This window comes from Gobius niger, assembly GCF_951799975.1.
Source record: "Gobius niger genome assembly, chromosome: 5".
Lineage (NCBI taxonomy): Eukaryota > Metazoa > Chordata > Actinopteri > Gobiiformes > Gobiidae > Gobius > Gobius niger.
In genome coordinates this window covers 13555305-13574751 of record NC_136856.1, presented here as the reverse complement: position 1 = coordinate 13574751, position 19447 = coordinate 13555305, and the positions used below count along the sequence as shown (strand labels likewise).

The following is a 19447-nucleotide window of genomic DNA, read 5'->3' as shown; positions in this document are numbered from 1 at the left end:
CAATAAATGATAGGGTAGTTGAACTTGTGTCTGTGTCAAAGTTATAAAGGCCCTAAAAAAAACCCCTCAAAACAACTAGTGTCTGTGTTAACAACAAATACAAAAAACAAATACAAAAAAGGAGAACAATTTCTAAGCATAAAAAACAAAACAGCAGCCTAAAATCTCCTTAATAGAGTAAGAAAACGTTCTGACTCAGCCTTATGTATTTATTGCCTATAAATAATAATTACATGATAGAAATAATTAATTTGCCAAAGTCTTGTCTGAACTTGCATGCGTTTTTTATGTTCACCACAAGGGGTCAGCATTCAGTGTTTGCAGCATGTTTGTAGACCTAGTTGAATAGTTTTCTGCTACCGATTTAATGTGTTTCATTGGCTTTGATACAGTTGCATTAATAAGTCTCATATGCTTGAAAAAGTACATGATGCCTTGCGGATGCTCCTGAGGGTCCCACGATGGAGCAGTGCAAGCCAAATGTTTGTAAAGGCGCGCGTGCCAAACTGCCCTGCTGTACTGCGAAATCTTATGTACAGGTGGATGTGCAGGCTGTCAAACTCAGTGAACAGTATCATCACTGCATTGACCAACTCTCGTATATGGACTCACTGGCTGCTGAGACTATACAGGAGATAAATGTATTGTTTTTATGTGTGTCTTTTCTTTTAATATCCAGTGTCCGGAATAAATTTCATTAATGTGATGTAATAATTATAATGCAAAATAATTAGTACATTATATTGCAAACGATGAAGTAAAAAAATGCAAGTTTTAATTTACTACAATGCACATCAATAACAAACTCTAGAGGGCGTTTGTGACAAGGCAACACAGCACAGCCCTGGCCCGGAGCTTGTAGCGCAGAGATGGCGTCCCTGCTGCAGCCAGAGAGAGTGGTCTACCTGGTTCGCGGAGAGAAAAAGATCAGGGCTCCTTTATCCCTGCTTTATTTCTGTCGATACTGCAGTGAATTACGATCTTTAGAATGTGTCTCTCACGAGGTACGTGTAACATTTATTTATATAATCCTAGAACAACACATCTGAGGCTAGCATCCTTCAGTTAGCAGCTAGTTGCTCTTAGCTTTGACATATGGGCGGGGTTTAAGAAAATGTGAGCCCTGTTTGGATGCTCATCCTGTCAATCAAAACATATCTAAATGTAATTGGCTGGTGAAGGAAGATTACTTCCGCAATGATTAGCCTCTTTGCTGATCGAGAAATGCATCACTTCAAAGGCTATCAGCATATACAATTTTAGTTCTATATCGTTTTATTAACCGTACAGCACACAATGAGTATGTGGGGGAGGTTTATTATGTGCAAGATATCAGTGAAATCGAGGGATTGTGTCTAGTCTTCATCGTAGACACCACACCCAGGATTTGGTTATGTTCGCAGTAAAAAAATAAATATACTAAAAATGAAGAAATTAGAATTATTGTGAGAAAGTTTGTGTGAGCCCTTAAATGAACAGGGATTTTTGATTTATAAAGTTTGTTTCTGTCAATGTCTTTCACTCGGTTACTTTATTTATAAAACTGTACCCTTCTGTGCCATCTTAGGTGGACTCCCACTATTGCCCGAGCTGCTTGGAAAACATGCCATCAGCGGAGGCTAAGATTAAAAAGAACAGGTGAATAAAATACGTGAAAAGTTACCTCAATTTGTGAGGTTACTATTGTATGAAGCTGAGGTTTATTCTTATGGAACTGATTCGTCCAACTAGGTGTGCCAACTGTTTTGACTGCCCCTGCTGCATGCACACCTTGTCCACTCGGGCTACAAATATCCCTGCTCCTCTGCCGGATGACCCAACTAAAACAACAATGAAGAAGGCCTATTATCTGGCCTGTGGGTTCTGCCGCTGGACCTCAAGAGATGTAGGAATGGCTGACAAATCAGTTGGTGAGTTTTGGATTTGATTAAAAAGGAAATATCCACAGTATTAAATAAATATAAGTAACACTTTTTCTGTGAACATTTTTGTCTTTTCAGCGAGTGGTGGGTGGCAAGAACCAGAAAACCCCCACACACAGCGAGTAAGTTCTGCCCTGTGGCCTTCTCTCATGTGTCTCTCACATGTTGTTGTGTATAAAACAGCATTTTTCTATTGAAACTCTCTTCAAGCATTTTTGTTTTTCTCAGAATGTATTAATTATGATTGTCACATGTACTGTAATGGAAATTGTCTTGTATTTTACCCGCAGATCAACAAACTTATTGAATATTATCAGCCGCTAGCTCACCGAGAGAAGCAAGAGAGAGACCGAAAGAAACTGGCGAGGAGAAGACAAGGGATGCCCCTAGCTTTTTCGGTAAACTCAATTTTAATTTCTAACCTTTGCAAATAATCACTTGTTTATCCACTGTACTTCCTTCGCGTTTGTGAGAAGAGTTTTGTGGTTCTCTTCTGAGAACTTCTGCTGTTATAATCACAAAATCTTGTTTTGTTTGTGCACATTTTGGTTAGTTGTAGATGCAACAATAAGGTGCCTGTCGTTTTGTGTCTTGATATTCTGCATCCACATAAAGAATAACCAACCAAAAACTGCGCTCAGCTTTGATGCATATTCTCGATAAGTTTGTAATGTGCACTTTTCCATGAATGGTTTATTTCTGTTGCTGATGCATGGCATGAAGAGCCATTAATGTTTGCTTAACAACTTTGTTTCACTTGTTTTTCCCCTCTCTCTTCCTTTGCCTATGCACTTTTAACTTCCCAGCAACACACTATTCATGTGGTGGTGAGTTCGTTTTTTTTTTGTTTTTTTTTTATAAAGTAAAAGTTGTTTGAGCGAAACAGTAGCTGTATTCTCTTGTTTAATCTCATAGTGACCTCACAAATCACATGAATGTCTCCTTGAGTAAAATACTTTTAGAGGCTCACACAATAGAAGCCTTTATGTGGGTCAGCAGGAGAAGAGAAACACTACACTACCAGATTAAAATGTCTTTAAGACTAATTAAAATCTGAACTCTGCTGTGCAGATATCCTGCTCATCCACACACAAGCTCTTTTTTTACCTGCTATCACAAGCAAAACTTGCTTTATATTTTTTGTCTTTGACTGTTTCTTTTTTTATTTCTGTTACTTCTTTCTTATATTTGAAAAAAAAAACACAACATAAGCTATGCCAAGATTTTTGAGCTTTTGTATACATTTGACATGCAGGAAAAGTATGGACTAGGAACTAGACTGCAGCGGCAAAGACCTGGTGGTCCACTTTCAAGTCTGGCTGGCCTCACGTGAGTGCTCTCAAATTTATTAACAGTTGATATTTATTGGAACAATGGGTAGTCAGCATTGTTACTCAGTTGGGTTTAGTGCTCAAATTTAGGCCATAATGTTAAAATTTCAATGGTAGCTTGAAAGTGCTGATGTGACAATTATGAATACATAATAGTTTTTTGGTATCTGATCCCCAGTCTTAAAGAAGGGGAGGACCAGAAGGAGATCACCATTGAACCTGCACAAGCCCTTGATGAAGTGGAGCCCCTTCCTGAAGACTGTTATACTCGATCCGTTGATCTCCCAGAGGGTGGGTCTTCTGATGATTAACTGATCTGTCCTGATTATTGGGGTCTGTCTAACAGGGATTGATAGGCTCTAAGTCTGTGCTGTTTGCCGTCTGCAGTGACCACATTGAGGCAGCGTCTGCTGCAGCCGGACTTCCAGCCAGCGAACGCCTCTCAGCTCCACCCCCGACACAAGCACCTGCTCATGAAGCGCTCTCTACGCTGCAGGGTTAGTGCCATTCCATTACAAGAGCTTTTGATTCAGTGTATCCACTATTATCCACTATTGGGCTGCACGACTCTGGAACAATATCTTGTTTAGATTTTTCTGGCAAGTATTGTGATTTATGTGATTTTTTTTACATGATTGATTGTGCAGCCAAGTCCCTAACCTCTGTAGTGTAAGTGTTAGTAAATCTAGAATAAATTAAAACTTTTTTTTTTTCAAAGCGCAGCATAGTTTACTCTTGATTGACTACACCTTTTTAGTCAAAATGTGACGAATCATAATAATACAGCGCAAACTTCATGCGTTCACAAATCACTACTTTTACAACAATTTGATGAAGTCTGAATTTAAATAAACATTACATTTGACTTGCTAAAAAGTGCTTAATATATGAATTGTACTGGTTATGAATGTGAGCAACAAAATCTTCTATAATATAGTATAATATAATCTCTCCTAAAACGTTAAACGCAGAATGATATGCATTTTCACTGTTGTGCTGTTTCTCACACTTTGACTGTAAATGCATGTTATGCATGTTTTTTGTGTACTTTATAAATAAAGTTGGTATGGTATGGTATGTTTGGCAACAAAAGATGATTTGGTTAATTTACCTGCAAATCCTGCGTCTGTCAATTACACATAATATATGTTCCTGTTTCTCTAATCTCTCCAGAAATGTGAGCACAATTTGAGCAAGCCAGAGTTCAACCCCACTTCTATCAAGTTTAAAATTCAGCTGGTGGCTGTGTGAGTATTCAACAAGATCTGCAAGTCACATTTCGATAAATAGATGTTGCTTATTAATATAATTTGCCTGAAGCTTCGAGTACTTCTAATTGGATTAGGCTGTAAAATGTAATGTGAGCCAAGTGCTTGTACAAGCACACGGTGCAATTATTCATGCTGCATAATAACGGAAAGCTTTGTGCTTGCTTTTTATGGTCAAAATAATTGCCTATCAAGAATACTTTTTAATATTTTTTTGAGTTGCACTTGTTGTGGTTGTAAGAGGTTGTTCATCCATTATGCTCACATAGCCTTCACAAACAATCTTGTCAGACTGTCTGAGTGAATGGAAATTGATTTGTTTTTGTACCTTGTTTGTAGGAGTTACATCCCTGAAGTAAGAATAATGTCCATTCCAAATCTTCGATGCATGAAGGTTAGTCTGAGCAGCAAACATTACTTATAAACAAGTTTATTGGCTCTCAAAGAAAAAGCCACACCATTTTGAGTGAGGATGTGAACATTTTGTTGTATTTGTGTAGGAGAGCCAAGTGCTGCTAACACTGACCAACCCAGTGGAGAACATTACTCATGTGACTTTGACATCGTGTGATGAAGAGGATCCCGATGACATCAACAGCACCGCCAAGGTTTGTTTAACACTGTCCACACAGTCTGGTACACCATGAAATAGTCATCACCTGAAAATACATGAAAATGTAATTTTAAAGCTTAATTATTTACTTCACACTATAAAGTAGGGCAGTGCACACTATAAAGTAGGGCAGTCAAAATATAAATACAGAAATGTACTGTTGCCACACTAGTTGTATGGTGCTCATACCCCCACTACTTTGTCTGGTTCAAGTTTTATTTACAAAGAAAATTATTAATCAAAGAAAATGCTTAGAACTGATGATGACAATGATCCAAGATTTAGTACCATTTGCTGTAATACATTACCCACTAGGGATGTTCATGGTTAATCCATTAACCAGGGATTTAATTAGTAACAGCTAACTCGTTAAGAGCCCTTTTCCCGTTGAACTGCGAGTGCTACATGTCGGCTCTGCTGTGTGCACTTGAGATATATTTTTATCCGGGAGTGCTTCATTCTTGCAAGTCTAGCCCTCTACATAATGTTATTATAGCCTTTTCACAAAGTGTATGAAGTTCCGCGACACTTCTACTCTTCTAAAGAGACACTGACTGACAGTCGGCGTCTCCAGTTGCTCACACATCAATACGCACTCACCTGTCCTTCCAATGCACGGCCCACGGGTCTATTTTAACATAGCGCTGGATTCATCTTCATGGCAAAAAAGAAAGAAATCGTCCTGAAATGACGTTGAGTGGAGACAAATATACGACAGGCCTGTCACTGTGTTAAACTTTTTACACGGTGTAATGACTACGGTGGAGGGATACACGTTTAGTGCACATGAGGCGCCGTAATACATGTCCCACACATAAACAAAACTAGGGATGTTCGAGAAACGAGACACGTCTTGCCTTTACAAACGGAGAGCATATATCATGGCACTGTCGGGTTCTGTACAGTTCACATGAAGTAAGTGAGATCGATGGAAAGGCTGTATTTAGGTGCATCTGCCCATAAACACGAGGAGCGCAAGTGCTGTATAGTGATCACTTTATGTCCTCAATCTAAGGCACACGTTCATTAATAAGAGAAAAGAGACACAAGGTGTTTCACACGTGGAGTTTGGAGAGGTACAGGACGCACGCTGACATCAGCTGGACTCCGCATCGGACAGTTGTTTTGGACAGACCGATGACCTCGGCATTGCAGCACCCAAAGAGTGAAATGTGGAGCAGTTTGTGTGTGAATCACAACCAGGCTCTCCTTAAATGATTTTTTTTAAAATTTATCATGTATTTATACAGGTTTGTCCCTTGGGTTGGAAGGGACCTGTCAGTACACTTTGCAAAGAAAATACATTTCAGTGCATGGATTAAACAGTTAACTGATTATTAACCATCCCTATTACCCATAAATCTGTGTTCCTTTTCTAACTTTATAGCTGCAGCCATTTACCCAAAATTTGTCAGTTGTCAAATTCACAGCCCAAAAGGCTGCTTCTCAGTGAACCGTACCCCCTTGTGTCTGTGGGTTGTTTGTCTTGGCCCTTTTGTGTCCCAGACCAAAGTAAGACAGTGCTCGTGGTCTAAACACAGCCTCTTCATGACCCATTTCCGTTCACATTACGGCCAACTGGAGTGTACAAGACTGTAGTGCTGTCATTCTGCTTGGTCTATTCAATAACCCGGAGGCCAGAGTGAAGCACATACACTTTTGCTCGGATGAGTTTTATCTACCTGCTCTTGTTGCGGTCAAGTTCATGCACCTATTACACAATTCCAATAGTCTCTATGTTTTGGACACTGCTGACTGTTACTTGATACTGGGTACTTGATACGTAACATTGCAAGGTGAAGGAATTGGTAATACATCTGAATCCAAATCCTGTACTGCATTTATTATTATTCTTAACAGTTAATAGTACTTTGTATTTAATCAAGAGCCCTTCACATCTCCGTCTTCAGGAAGGGTGTATGCAAAATCAATATGTAATTCGGGAGCTGATTATTCGCTGGCTTCTACAGACAAAAAGTAATTCTACGTATAAGATGCTCTGCACAAAACTCGTGTAATCTGCTTTTCTGCAGACAACACACAGTACAGTTGCTTTGTGTCCTCCACCAGATGAGTTTAAATGAAGTGTTCATGTGCACAGCTGCTTCTGTTGCTGCACTGAGAAACCTGGTTCAGATTACATGAGGGAATACTGCGCTCATTAGGTCTGTGAAATGGCTGCAAGTGACATTAGCCACAAGGCTGTCGCTGGTGTGACTCTGAGGATTTTAAGTGCTAGAAATTAGCGCTAAACTTGTCCTGTGATAATTAAATCATTTGCATTTTTGACCGTAGTTTAATTGGGTACGAGTGTTGAAGGTGCAGCTCATTGGTGACTTGATCATTCGAACTGCGAAAGCGCTTCTTTTGCTGAAACTAAAATGATTTGAATTATAAATAGTCAGCTTTTTCCTGTAATCCTCTTTAGAGAAACTATCATGGTACTGTAAAGTAGATTAAAGTTGAGACTGTTTTGTGAAATTGTTCGAAATGACAAGAAACAGCTGTGACACGAAGTTAATAACTCGGAAAAAGAATCCCAATTTAGCACTTTTATGATATCAGCAACCGCAATATCCGCATCAACAAGAAAGTAAATAATCCTCGACAGATGTGCGCCGTCAAAAGCATTGTCCTATTGGAGCCCGCTGACTGGATTCTGCTCTGTCATTTCTTTCTCAATTGAACTCTTGTTCCGCCTTGTTTTAGACCATATTTCAAATTCCCAGCAACCAAATTATCATCATCATCAGAGAGAAAGCTTCATTGATGTAATTTATTCCATTTAATGTTCATTCAGTAGATGGTAGCAGACGTCTTTGGGAACAAAACACTGAACCTGCAGTTAGGGAATTTCTTGCATATTTGACCTGGTGTGGTCTTTTTTGGCCAGGAAGTGTATATTTTTGTGCTGCTGCATTCACTATTGTTATTACATTCCTTTTAGATTTTAATATTGTCCTGTCCCAAGCCCTAGTATCAGTCCACAGTTGATTGAAAGTGCCTGTGTTGTTTGTGTAGGTCTTGGTCCCCAGCAAGGAGTTGGTTTTGGCCGGGAAAGACGCCGCTGCAGATTACGATGAACTGGCTGAACCTCAGGACTTCCAGGACGACCCAGAGTACGTACTAACACCCATCAACAAAAGCACACAACTACTGACAGAAGTGTGGTAGTACTTCTGTCAGTTACAGTAGCTGAAGTACATTTACTTGAGTAACCTTTTGATGAAATACCATCCATGAGTAGTTTTACTGTACATCACTTGTGCTTGCTACGTGCTTGAGTGTGTGTACTCTTGTGTAAATCATCTGGTTACTCTGGAGTATATCTAAATGACAAAAGCCTCATGATTGTGTATGAAGAAAGTGCCCTTATATTTTCTCATAGAAACAAACAATCTTTTATGCAGTAATCATGAATATCAGAATTTTCACATTATTTCATTTTGTCTGACACATTAAGTCACTGTAAAAACTTAAGCCATAAAGTCAGATTTTAACACAACTTCTCCCCAAATTATTTTGAGTAATCGTTTAATGATTGATTTCATTTCACTACATCTACTGGAGTGAAATTAAAATAAAATTACTACTCTTTCTTCTTGATTTGTGTCTTCAGCCATCCAGCTGTTTTCCATCGTACTAAAGGGTATTCTAAGTCCTTACTCTTAAGTAAATATTTTGGCTGCTCTACCCCCCTCTGACTGCACACACATTTACACACACAGTCTGGTTAATGGAGTCTGTTCACTCTTAACCTCGTCTCCGTCTCCTCCTCCAGTGTTGTTGCCTTCAGGAAATCCAACAAGATTGGTTTCTTCATCAAAGTGATCCCTCAGAAGGAAGGGGACGCCGATGTCACTGTCTCATTTAAGATCCGCCACGACTTCCGAAACCTGGCGGCGCCCATCAGGCCCAGCGAGGAGGGAGGGGATGCCACGGCTGAGGCCATTTGGCTAAGCCATCATGTAGAGCTGAGGCTGGGGCCACTGGCTTCATAAACCGCACCATACTCTCCCAACACTATCCCAACGTAGGATCTTGTCAAACTAAATTAAAAATTATACAAGTTTCAAATTCAATATATTGATGGATAGATTTAGAGCTGGGCGATTGGGCAATAAGTAAATCAAAAGTAATTTGTTTTTTGTCTTCAGTTAGATTTTATTCAGTAAGTGGTCTCAACTTGTATAGCGTTTTTGTCCAATGTACGCAGACACTGGTCTTATTAAATAGTAACAATATTGGCTTAATGATGGTTTTCCAATTCATTTTGTCAAGAATCTGAGTTTAAACAACAAATGAAGGTTATCCACTCCAGGATCATTTGACACTAAAATGTTTCCACTTGTTCCTCCGAAGTCCGAACTTCAATGAGCTGCCAGTGCAAGATTGAGCGTGTAGACCTTCTGAATAAAATGCACCATGCTGCTAATTGAGATGGGCCATAAATTTAATGGCCATTTGGTTAAAGGTTTATCCATTGCGCAGCTCTAAATACATCAACTATCACGCGGCTTATTGTGGTTGTTCAGTATTAAAGTGGTATATTATGTATTTTTGTTGCTTCTCTGTTATTCAAGGCAAATCAAAAATGAAACACACAATGGATTTAAGCAAACCTGCTCCTGAGATTACATAATACTGCAAACAATATTTTACACTAAGACTTGGCGGATATTGTATTTTGACATTTGTTTTTTACCAAGAAAAAACCCAAAGTACTCCAGAAATCTGACTGTGAAACAAGGTTTGCTGGACCCGTACATTTGCAATTATTGACGATTGTTCTTAGTAAGACAGGTAGGTAAACAAATCTTCTGTCTTACTAAAAGAACAATGGTTAATAATTTATACTAAGAAAACTGTATGAGCTTTTGCAAAGGCCGTACATATCCATCTTTGTTGCTGCCGACACTAGCACTGCACAGAAGGGCATGCAACTGGTTAATTAATATCACGTAAACAGCCCTTTTTTCTTTATTTTCCTGCTTACTTGCGTTTTATTTGAAGTCACCTTGAGTATTAACCACAAAAGCGACACAAGTTCAGTTTTGTTGTTTACAATCGAAGTTTTTCCTAATTTAAATTTGTCCTCTTTGATTTCTATGCTGTTCTTTTTGGCTTGTATTGTACGCATCTATCTGCACTGTTGAACCTGCCCATATTCTTCTGTTCTGACTAATAAATCAATATCGCAATGTACCTTGCCTTTATATTCTGTGATGGTGGAGAATAAATAGTAAATAATAATAGTATACATAATTGAGTCCAGGCTTTTTCTAATGTGTTGGACACCCGGGTTGTTACTTGAATTACATACTTTAATACTTAAAGGAATAGTTCACCATTTTTCCATGCTGTGATATGTTCTTACCTGAGCTTAGACGAGTTGATGCGTACCTGTCTGGCCTTTGTGTGTGCCCGTGGAAGAGCATAGTCGCTTCTAACTTCACCCCGTTTGGAGCTATAGGAATACATTGGGAGAGGCCAAATGCTAACAACATCCTTGGTCTTTTTGCGTGACTGAGGGCACTCACAAAGACCAGACAGGTACGCATCAACTCGTCTAAAACGGTGAACTATTCCTTTAAGTGCACTATGTAACTTTTTATGTGAAAATAAATACTTGATATTTGCATGGCACCTTTGCGTTCCCTCACAGTCACCTCTATGACGCTCCAGAATCAATTGTTTTTGGGTCTCATGCCAGTTTCTGGTACGAACCCCTAAAAACAATTGATTATGGATTGCCATAAAGGCCACTGTGAGGGAAAGCAAAGGTGCCACGCTGCACCCATAACACCACTGAGTCATAAAAAGGTCAAATACACGCAAATATTAAGATTTTTTTTCACCTAAAAAGTTGCACAGGTCACCTTTTAAATGAAAAGGTAAAAGCTTACATCAGCAGAGGCAAGCTCTTGAGAAGAAAACGAAACGAAAAGGGATTTCTTAGCCATACTCAAACACAAAACATAAAAATATGTAGTTTCCCCCCTTTACATTTATTGCTATTTATGTGATGAGGCAAACTTCTGTCTAAATTAATAGCTACTAAGAACTGTAATGTAGCATGTTTTTCTAGGATACTGATGAATGTGGGATAAAATGTAAAGGTGTATTTGCATGGGCTACATTATTTCATATGAACTAATTTCGGAATATCGTGCCTTTGATGCAAACATGTATGCTTAGTTACTGTGTGTATCATCTTTAGATATGATAGTTTTTGCTTACACCACTGGGAGGCGCTACAGGGCAGGGTTTGTTTTGTGAAGGCATCAAAAAGATGGGAACCGTGGGACACATGGTTGCTGATGTAAAACGAGCTTGTCAAAATGCGAAACAATGCCTTTTGAAATCTATGGGCCTACATACTTGTCCTGTGAGACTTTCATTTTGAATGAGGTAAGTGGATGAAACAAAATAATGAAACAAAAATTCTTGAACAGACCAAATACGCATAGGTCTTTTGGAATTATTGCTCATCGTGCCTGGACACTTTGATCATTTTTCATAAAGGCAAATCAGTAGCGGCTGGCCTGGCTAACTTTGGCTTTGATAGGATCAGAAAACCTTCACTCTCTCCAGCGGTGCAGAGCAAACCCATAGAGCAAACCCGTTCTCCGTGTGGGTAATAAAGCCATGTGTTTTTTTTTGTTTTCTTCCTCTTTTCTATCTTGTGCAGATATAAACAGCTGGAGGAGTGGACTGCGAAAGCCATAAATCACACTGAAGATGAGGTAATAAAATGCACATGGGCTGAGTCTGCGCCAGAGAGCGCGTCCAGCCTCCCCTTCTTCAGCCTGACGATGATAGCCGTGGCATTTTCAAAGCACACTGGAGCTGTTTGGTGCATGCACTTGTTGGGGCAGAGCTGGCCAAGTGGGATCACTCTGTGTACACTGATGGATGTTGGCCCTGGTGAGAGAGACACGCTGTTTATGTCTGCAGTATAGGTCTATGAACCCACACTAACTTTTTCAAAGCAGTTGAGTACATTAGTTCAACATGGTTCTGTCTGTAGAGCAGTTCAAGAAATTCACGGTTGTGCTCTAATGCCTCTATCCGAACACATCATCGCCTTGTGAAATAATAGCCCAGGTTATATTTGAAGGCTTTTAGTTCACCAAGATTGCTTAAAAGATGTATTTTGGGCTGTACCTTCTGATTCGAGATGCAGCTTCTTTGGAGAGTAACACAAATCATGCCTACATCTTTAATGCTTGGTGAGAGGTTACAATTCTTACTGCTCTGGGTTTGATTCCCCTGCGGCCTTTATCTTTACCTTTAGATTTCTGTTGCTGCACGTGATAATCTAAACAGAAACATGACCCTTGGCTGTGATGGGGGAATTAAACATTAAATATGGCATGCTTTGTTTGGTTGTTGTTCTGTATCCACTTTAATGTTTTTCTATTTTCGAGGGCCTTTATTTTCGAAGACGGTCTTGGCCGGGCAGCTGTGACCAGATGAAAAATTCCTGGCTCAATTACAGGTTTGAGCTTTCCACCATTACGTCATTGGATAAATCACCAGCCACTGCTCGCATACGAGAAGCATTACGAGAGGACAAGGGGATGAAAGTTACACTTGAACCCATAAATCACTTTCATTGAATAAAAAGATAATACATAGGGGTCACGTCTGGACAATGAATCACCAAACACTAATTGAGTGCACGTAAAGAGTGCTTTTTTTTGCATAAAGAGCTGCCTACTTTGTAGTTATACCATCGAGCAAGATCATGTGAGCACTCTTGAATATAATCTGGACCTCATAATTAAAATGGGTTATTGAGTTAACTTACTTAGAAAAGAGAGTAAAATATGCTTCTAAAATTACATAGTCCGATAGAGCACACAGTCTGTATCAATGTAGTTGAGGCTCAGTCGCTAACTTCAGTGGATCTCTGTATGGTTTTAACTCGGCTCCATGTGTCAAGTAGATGGATAGATACATACCTCCAGTCCTCAGATAAGTCCGATTCGGCTCACAATGGCGTGTCCGTTTCAGTGCAATTGGATGAGAAACGGAAAGGACTTTAAACTCTTCCACTCTTGAGATCGAACAGTCGCTCCGGGGTGAGGTGAGTGATTAATTGCCTCTTTCAGTTGGTGCTCACCGGACCATCATCGGGTTAATTAGAGGTAAGTGATGGTGTCTGCCCACAAGAATAACTGTAGGGTTGCCGGATACTGTATGTGAAACCAAGGCACTTCGGATGGTAAAAATAAAACACCCTTTCAAATTGCATTGCTCTGTTACATGAACTTAAGACACAGTTAAATTGCACTTCTGTGAGTAGAGATATTTTCCAATTAATTGATCTTATTGGCCTGGGGGGGGGAATAAAAGCCAGGACTAGTTGAGTAATGGTTGCGCTATGTACTTTTGTGTCACTGGAGGAAAATCTGCCTAGTACTCTACCCATCCTGACACCTGTAAAAGCAGTATCCAAATCTTGAACGACGGTTTGTTTATTTGTTTGTATACTTTATTGTCCCCGTAGGGAAATTTGTCCTCTGCATTTGACCCATGCTTCGATGCCATTGAGGCACCCCGTAAGGAGCAGTGGTTGACGGCAGTGCCGCACCCGGGGACCCATCTCCATGTTGTGGAGCCAGGCTGGTGGTCAGAAACACCTGGCTGGAGGATTCACCTATTGCACATGTTTTTAATGGTAGGGGAAACTGGAGTACCTGGAGGAAGCCTACACAGACACGGGGAGAACATGCAAACACCACACAGAAAGGCCCCGTCCTGGTGGGAATCGAACCCAGGACCTTCTAGGTGTGAAGCGGAGGCACTAACTGCTGCGCTACCGTGCTGTTGTCAAGACCTAGACCCACTTTTAAGCCCATGTTTTTTTTTTTTAAGGTTTATGGGGAGCAAATGAAGGAAACCAATCCAGACGGGGAGAACACACAAACTCCATACCGAAATGAACCACGTAGCTCACAAATCAAACCTGGGACTTGCTTGCTTTGAGGTGAGAGCCACCGGGCCGCCAAGTAACACAATATTACCTATAGGCCTTAGCAGTAACTTTGGGCTGGTAACAAAATCAACACAGTCACAGGGCTGACAAAGACATTCATTCACATTCAGGTACTGAAATTTACAACTGTAGAGTAAAACCACTCTACCCACTGCTACCCTTTTATAGTTCATTTTCCTCACTCAGCCTCTATTTTGTCTCAACTTTCACGCCTAACGCTCGCCTGACATCTGTAGGTTGGTTGAAATGTTGACTTTGGACGTTTTGTGAAAGAGATCGCTCTGAGAAAGCAGATGACCTTAGCCTGCGCGTCTGAACCTCTGCCGACTTTCACTGAAGGCCCGGTCAGAGCTTTCACTTATTATTTGCTCAATTGCTCACCAGGGGCATTACACGTACAGGGGCACAAGTGGGTCATCGCCCTGAGCCATACAGCCGCTCGGCCTCAGGAGAAATCCCCACCAGAGAGGAGGCCTTTAGCATTTATCTCTGACAACGGCCCGTAATGAGAAGAAATGATGTCAGGGAATTAGGGCTGCTATTGATTACTGAAGGAGGTCACGTCCTGAAGGGAATTGTTTAATTTAAGAACTTACTTATTTGTTTTCCACTGAGCAGCCCCATTATGAGAAGACTGACACTGCATTCATAATTGCCCTAACTAGAAGGAGCTGCTTAGCCTTGCAGTTAGTTGCCTTGTACAGCATGAGATAAAGTTGCTAATAGGTTGCGTCCATCACATCATTCAGCTGAGAATTGCATGCTGGTAACTATGGCAACTGACAAAATTGGCTTGGTTTTTGGCTAGTATCTCTGTCATTACCAAATAATGATCAGGTATAACATTTGTCAATTTCCTGTTTGGATATATAGTTAAATTGGCACCTGCTCCATCTGATAGACATTATCAAACTCAGTGAACTCAGTGCTGATAGCGTTGGCTTCTTCAGTTTTAATCTGTTTATTGTTGCTACATTTTCATGAGCATAAACCATTGTTGTTGTTCTTGTAAAAATAGACATACAAATACAGTTGTATTTGTTTTGCTGTCTCATTCATATGACACTAGGAAGAGTGTATTGGCTCCACCAGAAAGTCAGAGGCTAAAATTAGCACAGACTTAGCATTGGCGCGGACCACCCTATTCATGTCTCAACTCTGTCTGTGAACTTTGGCTTTTAATTAAGGGTCTGAGAAAGCTAAAAAGGCAAACACAACAGCTGAGAGATTTAACTCAACTACTGTACCTCCGGCTCTCACAGTTTCATTCAGGTAGTACAGCTACAACTAAAAATGGTTGCGTTCACGTGACATCACAACATTTCAAAGAGCCCATAGTTTAAAACTGAGGTGGAAGGTAACTATGGTAACTGTGGTAACTGGCGAATTGCAGATTTTGTTCTTGGTTAACATCTCGATCATTACTGGGAGACTCCACATGGAACAAAAAAGTGTCTCAAAGTTCACTGTCTCCTCTGTCAGCACGAACTATGTCCAATTATTTTCTCATGAAGGCGTCCAAAAGTGGTGACAATATTCAAAAACATGAGCGTGATGTTGGCCGGTAGAAAGGACTTTCAGACATAAAGATAATGTGCCGGGTTTGTGAATCCAATCACTATCAAATACTGATGAGGAGAATCAATTGTTCATTTTGGTTTTGGAGATTGCTTACAAAAACTGTATTTCTCCCATAGAGTTGCATTGGACCCTGCCCTCCACCTGACATTATGACATCATCACATTCTAAATCGTGAACGCCACCTATTGGGGTCTTGACAGCATTTAATACAAACTCAGTGTGTGACTGAGTGCACACACAAAGACCAGACAGGTACGTATCAACTCATCTAAGCTCAGGTAAGAACATATCTCAGTCTGGAAAAACGGTGGCCTGTTCCTTTAAGCATGATCTTTTTTTCTATTAAAACTCGGATTTTATCCAAACTTCTGAATTTTACGAGGCTACAGTTCAGATAGCAATTTATCGGGGGCAGGTCATGCACAGAATAAGTGAAAGTAACCTGAAAATCATTTCACCATTCCTGGATATATCAGATCTGCCTTTGGCTGATTGTTGTTAACCTTTGTGATAGGTTGCAGGTAGGTAGAGCTTACGTGGGGCAATGAAAATGCCTCTCTTTGGTAAATGTGTCAATTTTGTGAGAAGTCTGACCTGTTTCACTGACCATGCCTTATACTTTAATCACAAAATAAAAGGTCATGTGCTTCCTTCCCTCGCCTTATAACTCAAGTTGTAATTTGGATTCCATTTCAATATGCCCCGTCTCTCTAGCCAGAAAAGCAATATGGCAAAACTACGCCTGGAGCTAGCCAAATGACTTGTACTTTCTCTCAGCCAAGTTACAGTGAACTTTTGAATGCATAAGAACATTATTAACGCTCATATCTGTCAGCTTACAGTGTGTTTTGTGGAGCAGTAACATCGGTGTTGCCAATACCCAGCCAAATCTAGGCCTTCACACTGCTTGGAGCCTCTTTTCATTGGCGTAGTATAACTCCAGTCAGAAGACGCAGTGCCCGGGAACACTCGCTTAGCACTCGTTTATTAGCCTGCATCAGCAAACAGAGCGCGGCCCGACTTCCCTGACATTTATAGAAAAGAGGCGTCTCGCTACCTGTCAGCCTGAGGTCTTAATTCAACGCTGCCAACACGCGACAGTTGTCTGTGCTCTGCATGCCCTGCGTCGATCCATTCAGTATGCAACGCAACAAACTGCGTGTCATTGAAATTCACAGGGAGCATTTGTATTGGAGCCGCTCGGACAAAAACTGAAGCCGCAGGGGGCGACAAGGCAGTGTCATCTTTGTGTCAGCCCCAAGCCTTAAAAATATATAATAGGGTTGCATCAAGAACAGAGCGTACAATAAGTCAATGCATTATTTGCTGTACTCTGTAGGCACAAGATTTGCAGTGTTGACAAATATAATAGAAAAGCCAAGAAATTTACAACCAGCTACCGTCTGATGCTAACAATATCTGACGGGCAAAAGCAGAAAAAGTGGATGTATGGTGATCTAATACAATTTCAAACCTGAAAGCCGAGGTACTTTAATATTTTCCTATTTTCAAATAGTGAAAGGAGGCAGTTGAGTATAAACTGACAACCGCAGCTCCGATTTGTTTCTAGTTCTCACAATGCTTATACGCGCATATGTTCACGTGAATTTATTGAATACACCTTTCAGGTACTTGTTCAGCTTTGGCAGTCGATGAAGTGAAGCAGAGCGAGCTGCCATAGACTCTTTACCCCCATCTGAGCCGAGCACATTTTCTACAATTAAAGCTTCTTGAAATAAAGCGTCAAAATAGCAACAAAAATGAAAACAAAGATGTGACAAAAGAGCAATGGATGTGCAACAAAAATGTGCCAGAAAAGCAACTATAATAAAAAAATACAGATATATGTGACAAAAACATGACAAAAAAGCAAAAAAAAGGTGATGTTAAAAAGCCACAAAAAGTGTGACAAAAAATGACCAAATAAAGTGATGTTAAAAAGCAAAAAAAAAAAAAGGGATGTTAAAGGTGCATTATGCAACTTTTTATGCGGGAAAAAAAGTTAATATTTGTGTGTATTTGACCAGTGGCTGTATTCGGGTCAGCGTGGCGTCTTTACTTTCCATCACAGTGGTCTCTACAACGCTCCAGGATCAATTGTTTGGAAGGTTTTCACTGCAGGTGGACCCTCTCTCTCTCTCTCTCTCTCTCTCTCTCCCTCCCTCTCCCTCTCCCTCTCTCTCTCTCTCAAACCTACAAAACAATTGATCCTGGAGCGTTGTAGAGACCACAGTGATTGAAAGTAAAGGTGCCATGCTGACCACTCATTCCACTCAGCCGCTGGGTCACTACAAGGTCAAACAGGCACAAATGTCAGCTTTTTTTTCCCGCGAGAAGCGAAATCGGGCAGCCAAGCTTTAAGTACCATTAAGTAGTACTGTGGAAGTAACTTTACATTTAGCATTCAATACTTCTCGTGTTGAACCCCTCCCCAATAGGCGTGATGGTGCAGTAGATGATACACACATTTGCTCTCACAGAGGGCCGTTGGCAGCGGGGATGATATAGAAAGATGGAGGACAGAAAGACGACCATTTCGGGGCAAAAAGCCAAAGCCACAGAAATCTGGTCCATCATGAGCCACTGCCGCACCACAAATATTGTTCCCATCGGGACGCGGGCTGTATATCACCCACGGGAGGCCAGGCTAAATCAATGCGGAGGATCAATGGGAGCTTCATGGGATTTATGGCACAGGAATATGAAATGTCAAACTGTAGAGGTGGATTTGGAGCGGGCTCCATCAGTGGTGCGTGGCCACAGACGGAGGACTCTTGAGGTGCTACACGGAAATAAACGCTTTCATCTCGTGCGCCGTTATCATGTCAGTGCAGGTCCACTATAAAGTGCAGATCGTGAAACTTAACTCCCCAGGATCATGTGACTCTATCAAAATGCTGTGGAATGCATTTTATTTCAATTTGTTTCTCACATTATCTGTTCAGTGATTGATTTCAGCGCAAGATGACCTGCCTAGATTGTGACACAGCTTTGTGGTATTACTATATTTCCGAATTCTGAAAATTGACAATATTGTACTTATTTACATGTGCAGTGTGTAAACTCAATTGTGAATTTTGATATTTTTACAACCAAGATGCTCCTTAGCTGAGTATTATTTGCTTTCTCATCTGGTTATTTCTCTGTAATTCTCTCTATCCAACGAAATGCATACGGATTAAGTATTTTTCCCTGACCATACCCATAACAATTTCTTTGTCACTGAAAATAATTTTGCCCCAAAATTGAGCGCAACTGCCTGAGGGCTAGCTTGCCACCTATTGTGCAGAGTAATTGAATGGTCTCTTATGAAGCACATTGTGTCCATGTCTGAAAAGGGCTATCGGCTACAAATAAATTTGCTTCCTTAGCTCCTTAGCTTTCCATGTTGTGCCTGGTCCAAAGTGATCAATACATTTGAGCCACCAGAAAATATCTGGATATTCATAAGTATTTGGCTTATAAACGTTGTGTTAGACTAACTCACCATAGGGATCTACAGTGCACTTTATTGTGAGGAGCATAATACCCTCTAAACCTTTACTTGCTAAATTAAAGTCAACACTGACTGTTTAATAGACCCACCTGCAGACAGTCAGACAGGCTACAGGCCCCACAGAGAGCGCCTGGAGACAAGAGACAAATTACATCTTAGTCATGCACTTTTAAACAGATATTATAATATTGTCTAGTAAAACAAAGACTCAATGAGGAGATGCAGCTGGGG

At 40.5% G+C, this 19447-nt stretch overlaps 1 protein-coding gene across 2 annotated transcripts; it reads left to right on the top strand.

The window, feature by feature from the left end:
- Window positions 1-832: 832 nt before the first annotated feature.
- On the top strand, window positions 833-9875 carry dctn4 (dynactin 4). Of its 2 annotated transcripts, XM_079556975.1 has the most exons (14): window positions 833-1004; window positions 1568-1638; window positions 1732-1910; window positions 2001-2044; window positions 2213-2320; window positions 2729-2749; window positions 3178-3251; window positions 3432-3544; window positions 3641-3750; window positions 4427-4500; window positions 4861-4915; window positions 5022-5129; window positions 8156-8253; window positions 8916-9875. In XM_079556975.1, the coding sequence occupies exons 1-14, from the start codon at window positions 870-872 to the stop codon at window positions 9133-9135; spliced, it is 1410 nt and encodes a 469-aa protein (XP_079413101.1). In that variant the 5' UTR covers window positions 833-869; the 3' UTR covers window positions 9136-9875. The 2 variants fall into 2 exon arrangements, with proteins under 2 accessions (XP_079413101.1, XP_079413102.1); XM_079556976.1 differs by lacking the exon at window positions 2729-2749.
- The last annotated feature ends 9572 nt before the right edge of the window (window positions 9876-19447 follow it).